An 18935-nucleotide genomic window follows, 5' to 3' on the forward strand; every position below is an offset into this window, starting at 1 on the left:
CAGGATGTAGCCTAAGGTAGTTTACAATTGCTTTCTTCACTGTGTCTGAAAGTGCTATTACAGCACGATTGACTTCTTGAGTAACACCTTTCATGCCACTCAAGATGCACTAGTTGTCATTACTCAGCAGCACATGTACCCCAGCAGTATCCTTACTGTCATAGCCATAAATGAGACTGACTTTGGTGGAAGCTACATTTGGCTCTGGGCTGTGCCAAGAGACAGATAAAAAATACTGTCTGTCAAAGAATGGCAGCAGGTGGAAAATATAATTATGCATGCCAAAATGGTGTTCTGGACTGCGTTGACTTTCAAGAAAACTGTTTCAACATAACTGGAAGGCTCACACCGTTTAACTTCAATTTAATAGTAAAATAATTGTTATAAACAATTTCTTTCTACATATTTAAGGCTATTCTTTCATTTCTACCCTTAAAATACTGTAAAAGCAACCATACCCTAGAATTACTTTATTTTAATTTTTTAGCCAACATAGGACTACTTAGGTTTATGGAGGTTTTTCTTCTTTTTGTCAGCCCAATACTGTTTCATCCTTTCAGAACGTAATTTTCTTTCTGCTTCTGATTCCAGAATTACCTTATATGGAACATTATTACCTTAGATTAGAGTAATTACGTAACATTGAGTATACGTTTTTTAAACCATTGGAGTTAAGTCGAGATGTATTGCTAATAGACTTTAACAGTGCCTTCGAATATCAATGAGAACACTCGCTAGCGCACATTGTGATTTGTCAGTATAGATGACGATTGATCATATTTAATTTAAATGCTGGAGTGTGTAAATATTGATAATGAAAAAAGTGCACTAAATCATTTGGTGTTGTGATCACTCATGAAGTCATAACGGATAAATGTACTTCGAATGAATGAGTGAAAAGGTTGTCGTAATCATAGGATACATGTGAATTTTTGAGGGGCTTTAAAAATAGCTTGTTGCCTTGTTCATACTACCGTATGTAATGTTGTATTACTTGTAAAGCGATGAAAGTTAACAGTTTTTGAAACTTCCAAAATTTAATAAAATTGATCAGTAAAAATGCAAGTTTTTTCTGAAGTTTGTCGTTGGAAGTTCTAGATGCAGGTCTTATTTGGTGGCGGGTGATGTTTAGGATTATAAATGTATACTGTTAAAAATATCCTTTGGTTATATTAGTGTACCCCACCCTTATAAGCCGGCTGTGGTTTGCTCTCAATGCTGCCACAGTGTGCTCGTGGTGGGAACAGCAAGTCTGGAGTGTGTATGGTTTCAAGAATATGTTTCTTGTGACCAAAGAAAATTCAGATACAGTTTCTTATACAAGTATAAAATGAAATTACTGTAAAATGTGATGTTTGTGTGTGTCATCCTCCTTCTCCTTTTGGGGCATGTATGGCACTTCTCCACCTTTCTCTCTCATTCCACCATTCCTGTTCCATAACTTGGCTCATTCCAGGTTTCTCTTCTTGCACTCCTCTTTATTGAATTGATCCACCTTGTTCTTGGTCCCACTCTTGCTCCCTTTGCCTTGATTTAATCTCTCATTCCAGGTTTCTCTTCTTGCACTCTATTGAATTGATCCACATTGTTCTAGGTCTCACTCTTGCTCTCTTTCCCTCAGTTTAATCTCCATTATCTGGTCTGGTATTCTTTCCTCCATCTTCTTTACATATCCAAACCATCTTAGTTTTATATTTTTTACTTTATTATCAATAAATGGACATTAAACGAACTTCTAAATTTCAGTGACGGACTAGATACATTTCAAGTGAACATGAACACACCCATTTTAACCACCCCTGGTGTGATATATCCTCCAACTGTCAATGAAGTTGAACTTGCAATTACAGAACTGAAATATTACAAGGCAAGTGGTGAAGACTTAGTCTCTGCAGAAATCTAGAAAAATGCCGGAAAACCTGTAATCGTAAATCAACGTAAAGTAGAATTATGGATCACGGAGAATATTCTGGAGCACTGGACCACATGACTAATCCATCCATTATTTAAAAATGGAGTTAAAACCAACCAGATAATTACAGAGGAATAACCCTTCTGGATTGCACATACAAAGTTTTCTGTACCTTAATTTACAGCGGACCAGATGAGTTTGCAGTGTAGTTAGGGGTATGCAGCTGTGAGCTTGCATCTGGGAGATAGTGGGTTTGAACCCCACTGTCGGCAGCCCTGAAGTTGGTTTTCTGTGATTTCCCATTTTCACACCAGGCAAACTCTGGGGCTGAACGTTCATTAAGGCGATGGCCACTTTCTTCCCTCTCATAGGCCCTTTCTATCCCATCGTTCAAGTAAGGCCTATCCCTGTCAGCGCACCAGAAAGTAAACTGTAAAAAAATTTTACAATGGGGATAAAAAATACTGGAACCAGAGAATATCAAGGAGACTTTCACTCATACATATCCTGCCCAGACAAAAGTCCCAGCCTGAAACGAACAATGAAATACTGTATTTCCTTGCGTATTAGACCCGCTTTTATAGTCTCAAAAAAAGTAGGGGGCGGGGACTCCAATATGTGATATCCTCCCATTTTTTGCAGTGACTTCTGGATATAAAGAACTATAAATTGTACATGTATGTATCCTACACTATTCTTTAATTCATGATTGTATTCTGAGCCTTACTGGCTACTTTTGTTGGAAGGCAGAATTTCTATATTAAAAATTTAAAAATGAAAATAAATGGTGAATGCATGACTTTTAGGCCTACATATACTGTAAATATAATCAAGCTTTATTTAGTTATATCATGTCATTTGTTTCATCTCATTAATTCCTCCAATGAGGTTGACATCACGAAGGACATCTGGTCAAAAAACTCGCTATGAAGATTCACTTCATACTAGACTGTAGATAAGGTTTGGACATAGTTTTACTTATCAAACTAGCTGATGTAGCTGTTTTTCGCTGTGGAATTCTCAGAAAGACTGTTTTTGTGGTTTTCCCAACTAAAGTCAACATTGGTCATTCATTACAATGTCAGTAGGAATGTAGCGATTAAAAGCAATGTTTTCATATCAAACACTTGAAATGAAAAGCGCACATTTTCTCATTTTTAACGAACACTTCTACGGTGTCAATCTAACAGACCATAGTTCAGTGCTGGACAGGCCACAGACAGCTGCGAACACTACTCTGCCATTATTGCGTTAAATGGGTACACTGCTCATTTCAATCAGAGCTTCAATGTAGGGATTGAATAGCTTGAATATTATGAAACAGTGTGTTACGCACCAGTAGTGTCAGAAAATGTATGAACTAGAGGAATGGCAAGCTGAAGAGAAATATAACTCCCCAGCTACTTGCCGCCAGTATTCAGGCAACCTGTTATACTCGGCAGCAGTAGTCCCATCTGTCGGAGATGAGTGGCACCATAAGAGACAAAGAACACAACAAACATTGGTTGATGTAAATGTTACTGTTGATCAATTCTATGAGCTTTCTATATTGTAGGCCTTCACATTTTTCTTTCACTCAGTGTGATTAAAATTACTTATGGCCTAGATTGTAGCGACTTATTCCCCGACTTTACATACAGACAGAAATTACGAAAAAATAAAAAGTGCATCTCTTTTTACTATAGACACAACCAATACAGAAATACCATTCTTTTAAAATTCTGAGCAATGTACAGACGAAACTCTTATTACATATATTTAGATTATGCAATTTTAATACAAAAGAACAAACGAAGAAGAACTTTAATGGCTAATCATTTGTCTTTCAGTTGAGCAGTAACTTGAGAACGAAAAAAAAATTAACCACCTAATCAGTACACAATATAATCCAGAAAGATTATTTATCAAACAAAAGGACATGTTTAGTCTCTTGGAGCCATCAGCTGCACACAAGCACTTAATTAAGATTAATATCACATAAACACATTTGAAAGGAAATCATGAAGTAATGACATGTCTTGATGATTGAGACAATTCAAAACAAAATATTGCTGCAAATTGATAAAAAAAATTGATAAATTTACCACAAGATGGCTAAATATGTAATTTTTTGATGAAAAGTTCATATAGTCACCACAGTAAGCCTATCATACACTATACGATAAATCTAATCACTGCTTGTAATTCGAGTTATTGTTGTCATGTGCCGCCAACTTCCCTGCTACTGAAGTCATCCCAGATTTAAGTTATAAATCTCATCGTTGGGTACGTATTGAGAAACATATATCTTTCTAAAAGAATGGTGTTATTTGGGTCCACCTTTTCAATACATTATGTATTTATCCCAGTTGACGTTAACTTTATTGCCATGACTGCCTGACTCTCCATTTGGCCGTGCATTGACATCAAGTGCATTTGGGATCCAGTTCTTTTTGACTGTCTTTAAAAATAGTTTTGTGTCCAATTATAGAATCCTAGCTTCTTGAGAACTATTTGTTATCCTGTTTGCACTTCTTGTGTTGTATGTGTGAGTGTAGGAGCTAGGAGTAACACCAAACAATCAAGCAGCAGAAAGATACACCGAGTCATTATGGAACGTTCGAGAACATTTTGAATCCAATATCACATCAAAAAGTGTTTTATCAACAAGTTTGTTCACGAACAATTTTACCCCATTGATAATCAAATTTAATACCAATAAATTTTATAAATGTTACTCCAGGAACGAGAACAAGTCTATTATCCATAATAACAATTATCAACTGCAGAAGATATTCAATACTGTTATGAAGTTTTAAGCAACGGGAATCAACATAACTAGCCAGATTTCAAAGTTTTTTATTTTTATTTTATTCTCATTTTAAACAATTTTAAAAGATGTTCACCGGATAAGGTTCGGCGATAAAATGTTTAGACTGAAGATTTTAGACAAAAAGTGTTAACTTAAGACATAATTTTATTGTAGTGTGACTTAAAATATTATAAGATTGCCAATTAGTTTTATAAGTAATTTTGAACCAAAGAATTGTTTTACGATCTTACACAATCTTAGATTAATGATAGTTTGGCTGATGATGCTCACGAAAAGGAGAGAAACATGTACCATGTAAACATCATAATAAATATCTAAGTTTGTAACATATTTTTATTGTATTGAAAAGGTGGCAATTGGCAAACTAAAGGAATTATATCACAAGTAGATCTTCAATACGGACGAGGGAAATGAAGTTTATAACCTGCAATAACATAACCTAGCTGGGCTGTGTGGTTCAGACAGTTGAGGTGCTGACCTTCTGACCCCAACTTGGCAGGTTTGATCCTGGTCCTGTTGGTAGTTTTACTGGCATGTAGAAGCTCCTGCAGGACTAAATTCCAGCACCTCGGCGTCTCCAAATAGCTTAAAAAGTGGTTAGTGGGACTCAAAGCAAATAACATTACCTAGATGGCTCCAAAGGCTCGGGGGCTTGGTGTGTGGTTTGTGCAGTCTTTATCATTAGAATTCATTATCCTCATATATGCCCAGGTCGCCTAATCAGCTTCAAATCGAAAGACCTGCACCGGGCCTCATCGGAGGCCATACACCATTATTATTTACCTAGATGTGTGGTAGTTACATAATATTAATGCGTGTTTGAGTCATTAGGTGTTCCAAATTAGTGTTAATACTATAAACCTGTTTATTTGTATGGGAAATCCTCATTGCCGTACTGTCATAATTGCATTAGTTACATTGGAATTTACAAGTTTTGCGTGATTATCATGTGTCGTGCGCAAGCGGTGTCTGGATTAGTGTGGAATTGCACGTGAGCACTTGATTCTGCCTGACGTCACAAACCCATATGGTACTACACAGCAATCGAGTGGTAAGGCCCGGTGTTACATGGTTATGAACGAGCAGAACAATACTCAGTTAGGTCTTGTTCGTGGTAACACTTGAATAGTTCAATTTTGACATTATTGGTATTATTGTTAATGCTCTAATGGGGGCTAAGTTGAAGTTTAAACATATTCATTTTTTACATAGTATTCCTGTAGTCCTGCCACCTGGCAGATGAAAATTTCTGGGGAGAAAGCTGAGAAATAAATAGCTCTTTATCTCATCCATAGACTTAAAAAAAAAAAAACATAATTTTTGATGTATCCATAGACCAATATTTCAAAAAATCCTCAGATCCTACAGTATTCATCTCAAATCAATAAAAATCACGAGACTAACTTTAATCATCATGTATTCCTAGGTAGAGTCCAGGGGGTGAAATGTCAAAAGCTTTTACATTAAAACCTGGCCTCAGACAAGGTGACATATTATTTCCGCTGCTTTTCAGTGTGGCTCTCGGATTACATCATGAAATTTTTAACAAAAAGAAATGCCACCTAAAATCAAAATCTTCAAGAAAACTGAGACCATATCCATGAAACTCCTGAGCATGGATAGTCTTCATAAATGAACAAAAAATGAACATAGTTCTATAATTTAAACATCTTAGAGAAATCACACACAGCTTTAATGAGAAAGAAACCTGGATAAATATAACTAACAAAATGAAAAAATCCAATTTCCAACCTACTCAACATATAATCAAAAATGCCTTGTCAATAGACACTGATCCAATGTTGTAAAACCGTGACTCTCAGAAGCCAGGAGCTTGTTTAACCCTGTTCTAAATTAAAAACAAAAGAACTTATCACCTCCTCAAAACTGAAACAAAAATCATCAGAAATTGCATAAATAAAAAATACCAGGTCGAAGGAGTCTGGAGAATCCTTCCTAATGAAAATGTCTTGCGAGACTGACCCAGTCACCAGCACAATGAATAAGAAAAGAATCTTAGTCTTTTCCCATCTTGCGACTGCCAGGAAACTGGATTTTATAACTAGTGATGAAAAATCTTGGAAATATGACAGGACAATGGATCACCGAAATTTAGGAAAGTTCTGAAAGCAGTAATACTCAAGATAGCAGATACGGAGAAAAAACTTAAATTTTCAGCAGAAATGACACATAGAGGGGCTAGTGCTGTTTCAGACGAACTGAAAAAATTATAATGGGAACTATTTGCATGCTCATTTATCAGCTGCAGTGGATGTCTGCATATTTCTATTAGATGAACATTCCTCATCTCCACTCACAGGAATTGACTTGATGTAGCCTTCTAATGCAACTCTTGTTTGCAGCTGATAAACTTCAACTCTTGTTTGACAGTGTAGATTCGTAATTGATTACTAACTGTGATGAACCTGTAATACATGTGGAATAATTCTCATTTGTATTTTAAGCTACGTTACATTTGATTACAAGTGAAAAGGGCAATCAGAACAAGATATTTGGAAATAGTTACTTCAAGCTTGCTGTTTATTTCCAATTCTGGAAGAACTCCATTCCCAGATGAACCACAAATCTATTAGTCTTCTCCATCTAAGAACTCGTTCCCATAATAATGATAATGACTCATATTTGCAGCATCATCTCATTCAGATAAATCTCGTAATTCCAGTCACTTGATCCATTAGAAGTCATCTTTATGCAGTAGTCTGCAAAAAACATGTATTATACCATTTGCTGACCCAGGGAGATGATGATTTGAGAAATAAGAGCAATTTGATGCACTTAATGGGAGGATTGAACGGTGGGCAATTAGAATGGGTGTGGTGAAATATTAGCTGGGAAAAAGGAAGGGGAGGAAGATTGAATTTTGGAACAAAAAATATTGGGAGTTGTGGAGAACTTCAGCTACTTTTGAAGTGAATTAATGAAGATTAGTTAGATGAGAAAATTTCCTGTCGAAGTTTGTGAATCTGATACATTACGGCCTTAAGATTTATGAAATGTAGGCTAAAGACATGGGGCCGATTGCAGAAACTACGACATTCCTAAGCCTTAAATAATCCATACCTAATAAGTGTCTATTGAATGATGTTCCATTGCATAAAGAATTTCAACTAATGGTTAGCAAGATATTAAGTTTCAGTTTTAGTTCAGAAATGGAAGTATATCGAGTGAGTGGTTGTGTTGTTTGGGTCACGTAGCTGTCAGTTTGCATTCGGGAGATAGTGATTTCAAACCCCACTGTCAGTAGTCCTGAAGATCGTTTTCCGTGGTTTCTCATTTTCACACCAGGCAAACTGACTTCTGAGTCCTCATCGCAGAAGTGACTCATCTAAATTTCCCATATTGTTTGCCTTCTGTTAAACCACAAACCTGCTGCGCAGGCGTAGCAGGGGGAGAGGTGATGCTCCCACGTGGCGCGTCCCAGGTGGCGGATAGGGGGGTCCTAACCGGCTTGCCGGTGGACTTGAGCGAAATAAAATACCTCTCGTGGACCAAACACACTACCCCGTGTGGGTGGGGGACGCACATGTAGAATACACCCGCGGTATCCCCTGCCTGTCGTAAGAGGCGACTACAAGGGGCGACCAAGGGATGATTGAATTAGAACCATGAAACTACTATTGATTCGTACCATCTTGCGGGGAACACCATGGGTTGCATGTACTTGCGAGTAGTATCGCTAACTTGGTACGAAATAGGTTTGTGATTAGTTGCAGTAAAAAGCCTGGCCTGGTGGATTCCAGTACCCGTGCGTTGTACCCATGTGAGCAACACCGCGGATCTGGGCGTAGCCTGTGAGTTGTACCACTATATGAGCGACACCGTGGGTCTGCATTGCCTGTGATTAGTACTCACTATGTGAGGAACACCACGGGGCCCTTGGGACCGGCACCCGTGACTAGTACACCTAGGTGAGGAAACTCATCGGTTTGCGTTGGCTGTAAGTGGCACCATTGTGTGCGAAACACCATAGGTCTGCGTTCCCTGTACGAATTGCAATACTTGTGAGTAGTACCATCTTTTGTGGAACACCGTGAGTCTTTGCTACTTTTGATTAGTACCCCAAAATGTCAAATACCATGGTTCTACTTTACTCGCGACATGTACCATTCTGTGGGGCCTTAGTCGTCGATTTTGCACCCCTATTGACGTCGAGCATCATTGTGCTTTATTGTGGTCCCTTGGTCAGTAATACTATTATTCACGATCTTTTTTTGTGTCTGATCCACTGGTTTTTTTTTGTTTTTTTTTTTTGTAGGGTTCATGTCCATCCATTCATTCGTCATGACATTTTTTATTTCATTTTGGTCAGTGGATGTGTCTGAATATTTTGTTATTTCATTTCGTACCATTAGGGGCCGATGACCTCGATGTTAGGCCCCTTTAAACAACAAGCATCATCATCCTTCTGTTAATAGCTCTGATTTTCTCAAATACCATGCGCAGTATTAACAAACAACATTCACTATGGAAAACCTTCCAGCTTGTGTTAAACAAATGTGAATAAATAATTTACTGATAAAATGTCACTGTAATGCAGGGTTCTGATATGTACTGTCACAATGTATGTGTATAATACTTTTATCAGTGTTTTTTACTTTATTTTGTTTTCCACAGAATTTTTGGCTAAATACCAGTTGGAACACAAAGCAATCAGTCTACAGCCACGAGGCCTCACAAACCGTAGCAATTGGTGTTATATTAACTCCACCCTGCAAGCATTATTGGCTTGTCCACCATTCTACAACCTTATGAAGTCTCTTCCCCTTCCTGCTCGGCGGAGTGGCAAGTCTTCCACACCTATTATAGATAGTATGTAAGTATGTATTGTGAACTCCAAGGAACTCTTAAAGAGGATATCTTAAAACATATCTCACACTGATCTGTCGTGTTAATCCTTTTGTGTGTTCCTTTCTGCTTTCCTTTATAAGTCGACCATTTGGAATACTTTAAACATTTTCAATTTTAATTTTCAAGTATTAACTCATTGTGCAGCTGATAGCTTTACCATCGAGGGTGTGTGACATTTTATCACTTGAGGAAGCGCACATACTCTTTCAAGCGTAAAAGAGTAAAGTTAAAACTCTGGATGTAATTTAATCAACACGTTATTTTCCCGGTACATATCAAAGGAAGTATTGGATGAGATTAAGGAAATGTGCTTCATAGCCAGTTGAATCACATGAAAATATATTTTTTTGCAATGTCATGCTTTATAGCAATTATTCAAAGAAACATAGTTGACCGAATGAGTTGGCCGTGCAGTTAGGGATGTGCAGCTGCTAGGTTGTATTTGGGAGACAGTGGTTTCGAACCCTACTGCTGGCAGCTCTGAAGATGGTTTGCCATGGTTTTCCCATTTTCATACCAGGCAAATGCTTGAGCTGTACCTCAAGGCCACTGCTGCTTTCTTCCCATTCCTAGCCCTGTCCTATCCCATTGTTGCTATAAGACCATTCTGTGTTGGTGCGATGTAAAGCCGATTGTAATAAGAAACATAGTAATAACTTGATAAATTGTAGAAATAAACACATGCCTTCAATGCATTTCAAAATTCAAGCTGAAATCACAATTAAGAATTGTTGTTGCTTGAGTCATCAGTCCATAGACGGGTTTGATGCAGCCCTCCATGCCACCCTATCCTGTGCTAACCTTTTCATTTCTGCATAACTACCGCATCCTACATCTGCTCTAATCTGCTTGTCATATTCATACCTTGGTCTACCCCTACTGTTCTTACCACCTACACTTCCTTCAAAAACCAACTGAACAAGTACTGGGTGTCTTAAGATGTGTCCTATCATTCTATCTCTTCTTCTCGTCAAATTTAGCCAAATCGATCTCCTCTCGCCAATTCGATTCAGTATCTCTTCATTTGTGTTTTGATCTATCCATCTCACCTTCAGCGTTCTTCCGTAACACCACATTTCAAAAGCTTCTATTCTCTTTCTTTCTGAGCTAGTTATCGTCCATGTTTCACTTCCATTCAATGCCACGCTCCACACGAAAGTCTTCAAAAACATCTTTCTAATTCCTATATCAATGTTTGAAGTGAGCAAATTTCTTTTCTTAAGAAAGCTCTTCCTTGCTTGTGCTAATCTGCATTTTATGTCCTCCTTACTTCTGCCATCGTTACTTATTTTACTACCCAAGTAACAATATTCATTTACCTCCTTTAAGACTTCATTTCCTAATTTAATATATCGTGCATCACCTGCCTTAGTTCGACTGCACTCCATTACTTTTGTTTTGGACTTATTTATTTTCATCTTGTACTTTTTACCCAAGACTTCGTCCATACCATTCAGCAGCTTCTCGAGATATTCTGCAGTCTCAGATGAAATAACAATATCATCGGCAAATCTCAAGGTTTTGATTTCCTCTCCTTGGATTGTGATTCCCTTTCCAAATTCCTCTTTGATTTTCTTTACTTTCTGTTCTATGTAAACATTGAAAAGGAGGGGGGGGGGGGACACAAACTGCAGCCTTGCCTCACTCTTTTCTGGATTGCTGCTGCTTTTTCAAAGCCCTCGATTCTTATTACTGCAGACTGATTTTTATACAGATTGTAGATAATTCTTCGTTCTCAGTATCTGATCCCAGTCACCTTCAGAATCTCAAATAGCTTGGACCAATCAACATTATCGAATGCCTTTTCTAGATCTACGAATATGTACGTGGGCTTGTCCTCCTTGATTCGATCCTCTAAGATCAGACGTAAAGTCAGGATTGCTTCACGTGTTCCTACATTTCTTCTCACCGGGCGAGTTGGCCGTGCGCGTAGAGGCGCGCGGCTGTGAGCCTGCATCCGGAAGATAGTAGGTTCGAATCCCACTATCGGCAGCCCTGAAAATGGTTTTCTGTGGTTTTCCATTTTCACACCAGGTAAATGCTGGGGCTGTACCTTAATTAAGGCCACGACCGCTTCCTTCCAACTCCTAGGCCTTTCCTATCCCATCGTCGCCATAAGACCTATCTGTGTCGGTGCGACGTAAAGCCCCTAGCAAAAAAAGAAAATTATTCTCAAGCCAAAGTGATTTTCCCCCAACTCAGTTTCAGCTTGTCTTTCTATTCTTCTGTAAATAATACGTGTTAGAATTTTGCAGGCATGAGATACTGAACTAATGGTGTGGTAGTTTTCACACTTGTGTGCACCGGCTTTCTTGGGAACAGGTATAACAACATTCTGCTGAAAATCAGATAGCACTTCTCCTGCCTCATACATCTTGCATACTAAATGGAATAACCTCGCCATGCTGGTTTCTTCTAAAGCAGTCAGTATTTCAGAGGGAATGTCATCAATTCCAGGTGCTTTGTTCCTATTAAGGTCTCTCACAGCTGTGTCAAATTCTGACCTCAAAATTGGGTCACCCATTTCATCAGCATCAACAGCCTCTTCTTGTTCCAGAGCCATATCATCTACGTCCTTACCTTGACACAACTGTTGGATATGTTCCAGCCATCTTTCTGCCTTGTCTTCTTTCCCTAGAAGTGGTTTTTCATCTGAACTCTTAATATTCATTCTCCTAGTTTTCCTTTCTCCATAGGTTTGATTTATTTTCCTGTATGCAGCATCTGCCTTTCCTAGGACCATACAACTTTCTACATCCTTGCACTTCTCCTTCAGCCATTTTTCCTTAGCTGCCCTGCACTTCCTATCCACTCCATTTTTTAATTGCCTTTATTCGGTTCTGCCCTCATTTTTTGCATTCTTGTATTTTCATCGTTCATCTATCAGGTCTAGTGTTTCTCGAGTTATCCATTAATTCTTTGTTGATCTTTTCTTTCTTCCTAACATCTCTTCAGCAGCCGTACTGACCTCATTCTTCATGACTGTCCATTCTTCTACTATGTTTCCTTCAGCCTTTCCTTTTAGTCCTTGTGCAACATGTTCCTTGAAACAATCCTCCACTCTCTTTTCTTTCAACTTGTCTACATCCCATTCTTTTTGCATTCTTTCCTCTCTTAAATTTCTTCAGCTTCAGATGGCTGTTCATGACCAACAAGTTGTGATCAGAGTCTGCGTCTGGGAAAGTTTTGCAATCCAACACCTGGTTTCTGAATATCTGCCTAATCATAATGAAGTCTATTTGATACCTTCCAGTGTCTCCAGGTCTCGTCCACGTATACAGCCGTCGTTTGTGGTGTTTGAACCAAGTATTGGCTCAGACTAAATTATGATCAGTGCAGAATTCAACCGGCCAATTTCCAACTTAACGTAAATATTGAACAGAAATTGTTACTAGAACAAATTGAAAAATCTATAGAAGATTGAACTTCATTCCATGTGAGAACTTGGAAATCTAATATAATAATGAAAAGTTCCTTTCTATTTATAACAAAACAGAAACTGGCAATATGCAACACCATATTTATAAAATACGGCTAATGTAAAAATCTTGAAATGGCTTCTGAAATGTTCATGCTCGATCTTGTGCTCTTTAAATTACTCAGTGTCGGAATCTATTTCCTCTTCAGGGTTAGCACAACTAATACACCTGAATGTGGGATTGTTTTTATAATTGTAATCTGTGCATACTCTGCACTTTGCTTTCGACCTGCAGTTTTTGTTCCAGTCACAATGTAACATCTTCCAGGCGCACCTGTGTCCTCGGGAAGTTACTTCCGGTGTTCCTGTCACTTCCTGAAGCTTATGTTTGAGGGACCAGCGTAACCTTCGTAGAGTTCCTTGTTAAGACACTTCAGAAATTCTTTCGATTGAAATTCCTGCCATCGTTTTCCGTGAATCACAGCTACACTTTCCTGTTACCCTTGACTACTGTGAAACTGTTCAGCAGTACGATGTTCAGGGGACTGAAAAATACGGGTGATGGCCATCGATTGCATGTCCTCTTCCTTTTGATAGAGCATCTATTTCTTCAGTGTTGTGTAATGTAGTCAGCAGCAAAACTACATTTTCTTTGGACAGTAATAGATCAGTCTTCTCTTTAATGAACCTGAGAATGCTGGAATTAACTTCTCTGCTTTTAATCTGCAAGAAAATCAGGGATTTTCTCCTCATTTTTGCAGAGTGTTCCAACTGTAGTCTTCATTCATCAGGAGATTAGGGGCAAGAGGTACGGATGTGTGGTAGTTGTCAGTATTTACATTCTTACTGGATCCGCCAATGGGTTGATTCATTCTTTACAACACTGTGTGCAGAATTGTCTAATTGGTATGGCCTAGGAGGTTGTTTTCCTACATATATCTCCAATTTCACAGTGCAGAAAGATTTTGCACAGCACGGAGCATACATTTTTAGGCCATAATTAGCTGGCAACTACACTGACCCATGAAACGCTTTTAACATTTAATCTATTGTGACATACTCAATTGGAGCGTAGGCACCAACACAGTTTTCCACAAGTGCTTCAAAAATAGCTCTTGTAGCGGCAAATTTGTCGAGTTTCTTTAAATCCGTTTGAGAATTCGTGTCGTGAAGTCTCAGAGCTGCGACTAGGAACTTGAAACTTTTTATATTTATTCACGTACAGAAATATTCCACTCCTGTGGCATCAGAACATCAAAGATCTTTCAAGTTGACATGAGTTGCTTTCAGAAATCGTGCCATATACAAAAGACCAATAACAGCTTTTATTTTTATCTTATTCACAGCGCATCACAATCACATGAATAATTAGGCCGCACCTAACAATTCTTCGGTTAGTAAACTCACAATTTTGGTTAGCATACCCTCTCTGCAAAATAAATTCCAAGCTTCTAGACGATTAATTGCGCTAACAGCCACTTGTTTTACAGTAGGCATTTGGCTTAAGTCGTATTGACTGTTTCGTTGTATTTGAAAAGGGCCATGTGTTTTCAAAACGTTTGACCATCCGTACCATTGTAAACAGAAGACTGTAAATCATCTGATCCTGTAGTCTCATCTTTGTCACCAGATTGTTCTGAATCAGATTTATAGCTGTCCACTTCCACAGTAACATCACCCTCTTCTTCATCAGTAGCTAAAGGAGAATGGGTTTCTACATCAGATTCATCAGTATCGTCAAAAATCAACTGATGCTTTATAGCCTTTGCTCCCTCGGACCAGTGTCCATAATAGTGTGTGCGTCACCAATTTCACTCTGGGGTTTTATGTCCATGTTCCTCTGAGTGTGTACACTACTGAGAAGTTTATGAATTCTTTCCTCATCCCTTTGGCAGTTCATGACCAGAAAGCCACAGTAAATAATAGAAAAGTAAACTGTCAGTAAAAATAACTTTTACTGTGAGGAGGGTGTGCACTGTGCAACTAACTGGGTTGCTCTAAAGAGGAGGTGCACTGTCTCAAGGACCAGCCAGTCTTTCACCTAGGTCTGAAGTTTAACTCTCTGAAAATAACTCTGCATTTCTACATGTGGTTCAGGAAGAGTCCACTTGAAAGTGATGAAGACGAGGGAACATGCGTTCACATGACCTTGAAGATAAAACATTTCTGCCATGCACAATAGCTCTCACGAGTTTTAAGATTAAATAAGTAAAATCTTTGGTATAGTTTCAAAAGCTTGACTTTGTGAGTATTGTTTGTTCTTCCTGACTTTTTTCCTAATTTCTTTTGGGTCAGCACTTCATATGGATTTGACCCAGTGGGGCCGCCAGGTGCCCTTCCTGATGCCAAACCATTGTGGAGGGATAAGTATTATCAATTAATTCATGACCTAGCTGTTAGGCCCCTTTGAATAACAAACATTATCAAAAAATAAGACTATATATTTTTGTGAAACCACGTGTCAGAACCACCCGTTCATCCATGTGACTGCTTCAAAATTTACCCCACAAGAGAATTATTAAAAATGAGTTTTCACACTGTCCTTCTCAGTACCTTCGTATGATCAGAGTAATTTGGAAATTCAGAAGAAAATTGTTGTGACTCCCCTACTTTGGAGTATCTAATGGTTGTGATTATTATTGCCCCATATCTTTCTTGCGATATTCACTTGCTTGGCTGAGTGGCTCAGGCGGTTGCGGCGCTGGCCTTCTTACCCCAACTTGCTATGTTCGATTCTGGCTGAGTCCAGTGGTAATTAAAGGGGCTCAAATACATCAGCCTTGTGTCGGTATATTTACTGGCACGTTAGGGAACTCCTGCGGGACTGAATTCTAGCAACTTGGCGTCTCCAAAAACCGTAAAACAGTACTTTGACTTTAAAAGCAGTAAGATTATTATGTGATATTCACTCAGAAAACAATAAGGGTAATAATAAAATTCAGAACTGTACATAGCTTATTTTATGATTGTTGTTGTTGTTGTTGTTGTTGTTACTGTGCAGATTCTTTCATATGATATTCAGTGAAAAATTATATTGGTGGTAACAAAATTCAGAATTGTGCAATTCTTTCAAATTGGAGGTTACGTTTTTGCTAATGTTTCCCGGTTGGTCACAGTACATCATGAAACTTACTAAAGTCATGGTGAATTCTGGAAGTCTGTCGTACTTCCATCATAATTGAAACATATAAATCTGTTGTTCATTAGCAAACTTTGGTGCCATTGCAAGGAACATTGCATGTTTCAGTCGATGGTGATTGTTACTGTTTGACTGACAGACAAATGAATTTCTGTATGCACTTCTACTATTTTTACCAAATAACTATACCTTGTCCCCTTATTACTGTGTAAAGAGAAACAGACTTTTGCACCATATTGTATTTTGATTTTTGAATATTGCAGTTACCCCTTATCTATTTTTGCTTTACTAGACATGATTGGGATAATGTATTAGTATTTGGTCATCGTTCCATTCACAATAGATGGTGCAGAGAGGGGTGTGTCTTTGTCATCTTGGTTAAAAACAGGAGAGAGGAAAAGTTACAGTACTAACTTCAATTTAGTGGGTTTTACACAAGGCAAAACAGCCTGATGTACAGGTTACTCAAAAGTTTGTTTCTGATTGTAACGTATGACATTGGTAGAAAAACAGTGTAAAGTTTGAGTGCCAGCACATCAAGAAAAGGATTATGTAGAGCGAAGAGGATGTGGCATGCGGGTTAAAAAGGTCTGGTGACTGAATTTGAGGCAAGTCTTGGATTGTATAAAACAAAAGTTACAGCTTTCAGAACTTAAGTAATTGCATTACTATTATGCAGTTATGCAATTAATTTGGTGTAAAAGAATATTTTGTATTAATTTTTTATATCAAAATAAATCCTTTGTTACATTTTTCAAACATCCTCTGAACATCACACACTTCTGAATGTCACCAGAAACCTGCCACTGCAATGACAGTGGATGCAGCAAGATTGAGATACAGCCCACCCCGTGAGAGGGTCTCTTGTTGCCCTTCAATAACAGTGGTTTGGAGATGGCTTGATTTCCCATTATCTTCTCACACCCAGATGCATGAAGAATTAGTTTTCTAGTCAGGTGCTTGACCTAGGAATGTTCCTGAATTAGTATTTTTTTTCTGTCCTTGAGTAACCCGGCTTTATCAACATGTTATTTAAATCTAAGAATTTCATTTTTGTCCGTATTGAACTGAGAATGGAAGATAGGAAACTTAAAAGGGTCCACCTTTTCAATACAAAAATGTTACAGTTTATTTACAACATATATTTACACTTGGGACTAGTTTCGATGCCGTTTGGCGTCATCTTCAGCCAAAATGTGGGAAATAGGTTAGCATGTAGACATTTATATTATACAAGGCGTTACATTAAACAATACACATCTTACGAGGAGATAAAAACAGGGACGAATATAGAAACAAATTAATCGTTGGGAAAGCAAAAGTTATACATATTAAAAATAACCTTAACCACACATCTTGCAGTGCGAAAATATTCGCATTGAATGATTCCTGAATACATAACGCATGCGCACACATTTCTGAAGAGCCAGCAGGCAGGAAAAAGTAAAGTGAAACCTTAAGAGTTCTTCTGAGAAGAGTTCCTCATTTTTTCTATGTTCTGACTAACTAATGAAGTCTCCCTTGAGTTCCTGATAAACATACACATACACAATTTCCTGTGTTTTTGCTTTCCCAACGATTCATTTGTTTCTATATTCGTCCCTGTTTTTATCTCCTCGTAAGATGTGTATTGTTTAATGTAACGCCTTGTATAATATAAATGTCTACATGCTAACCTATTTCCCACATTTTGGCTGAAGATGACGCCAAACAGCGTCGAAACTAGTCCCAAGTGTAAATATATGTTGTAAATAAACTATAACATTTTTGTATTGAAAAGGTGGACCCTTTTAAGTTTCCTATTTATCAACATGTTCGATAATCTACAGGATCGGGTCGATGACCTAGATTTTAGGCCCCTTTAAACAAGCATCATCAATCTACAGGACCATTATGAACAATGTGTGAGGTCTGTTATTTTGAACATGTGCTGTACGACACAGATACCGTATTTACTCACGTATTACACCCCCTTTTTTTCACATTTACAGCCAAGGAAAGTAATGGGGGAGGGGATCCAATATGAGAACCTCATTTTAGGCTATAAAGAGCTATAAATTATGCATTTCAACATTCGACACTGTACTTTAACAAACTTACGGATGCATTCAGAGTTTTACTGGCTATTTTTATTGGAAGGCATTATTTGTAAAATTAAAAAGAATAAATTATGAAATAAGTTAAGCAGAACAACAATATGGACATCAATGCATTTGCAGATGATGTAGTAATTTGGGGAAATACAGAGAAGGAAGTCCAAGAGAGGCTAAACACCTGGAATGAACATTTGAAAGCACACGGATTAACAATAAATAAATCGAAAATTGTTACTATGTCTGTCAACAGGCAAAAGAAGAGAGGAAAAAAAATTCTGGAAGGTACACAGCTGGAAACAGTAGACCAATATAAATATCTTGGGTGCATTATTTCAAGTGACAACAGAACACAGCATGAGATTAACAACCGCATTCAAAAATCAGCTCAGTTTTACCATCAAGTTCGGAACCTCCTCTGGAACGAACAAGTTCCCTTAAGATCAAAGCAAGTTCTATTCCAATCATACTTCACCCCCATAATTACATATGGCCTAGAAACCTGCACAACAACCCAACAAGTGGATAGCAAACTACAAGCCGCAGAAATGAAGTTCCTACGAACTATGGTACAGAATTATTTAGTATTAAAAACTTCATTTTTTGTCTGTATTGACTCAAGATTTTACAATGCTTGGTAAAGCTAAAGGTTCCACCTATTAAATACATTATCTGTGATGTTCTAAACAGAC

The 18935-nt window shown here is 37.9% G+C and overlaps 1 protein-coding gene and 1 non-coding gene across 5 annotated transcripts in view; both read left to right on the forward strand.

Moving 5' to 3' along the window:
• LOC136874159 (ubiquitin carboxyl-terminal hydrolase 10) overlaps window positions 1-18935 on the forward strand; it is a 180120-nt gene that overhangs the window by 65383 nt on the left and 95802 nt on the right. For all 4 annotated transcript variants that reach the window (XM_067147739.2, XM_067147738.2, XM_067147741.2 and 1 more), the window contains one exon: window positions 9360-9558. In XM_067147739.2, coding sequence (XP_067003840.2) covers window positions 9360-9558 — 199 coding nt within the window. The remainder of the gene's footprint in view (window positions 1-9359; window positions 9559-18935) is intronic.
• Window positions 1180-1310, forward strand: LOC136875166 (small nucleolar RNA snoR639/H1). Its single transcript, XR_010860405.1, has one exon. It is a non-coding gene; the product is annotated as a small nucleolar RNA snoR639/H1 (small nucleolar RNA).

The sequence above is a fragment of the Anabrus simplex genome, chromosome 5 (assembly GCF_040414725.1).
Source record: "Anabrus simplex isolate iqAnaSimp1 chromosome 5, ASM4041472v1, whole genome shotgun sequence".
In the NCBI taxonomy this organism is placed as follows: Eukaryota; Metazoa; Arthropoda; class Insecta; order Orthoptera; family Tettigoniidae; genus Anabrus; species Anabrus simplex.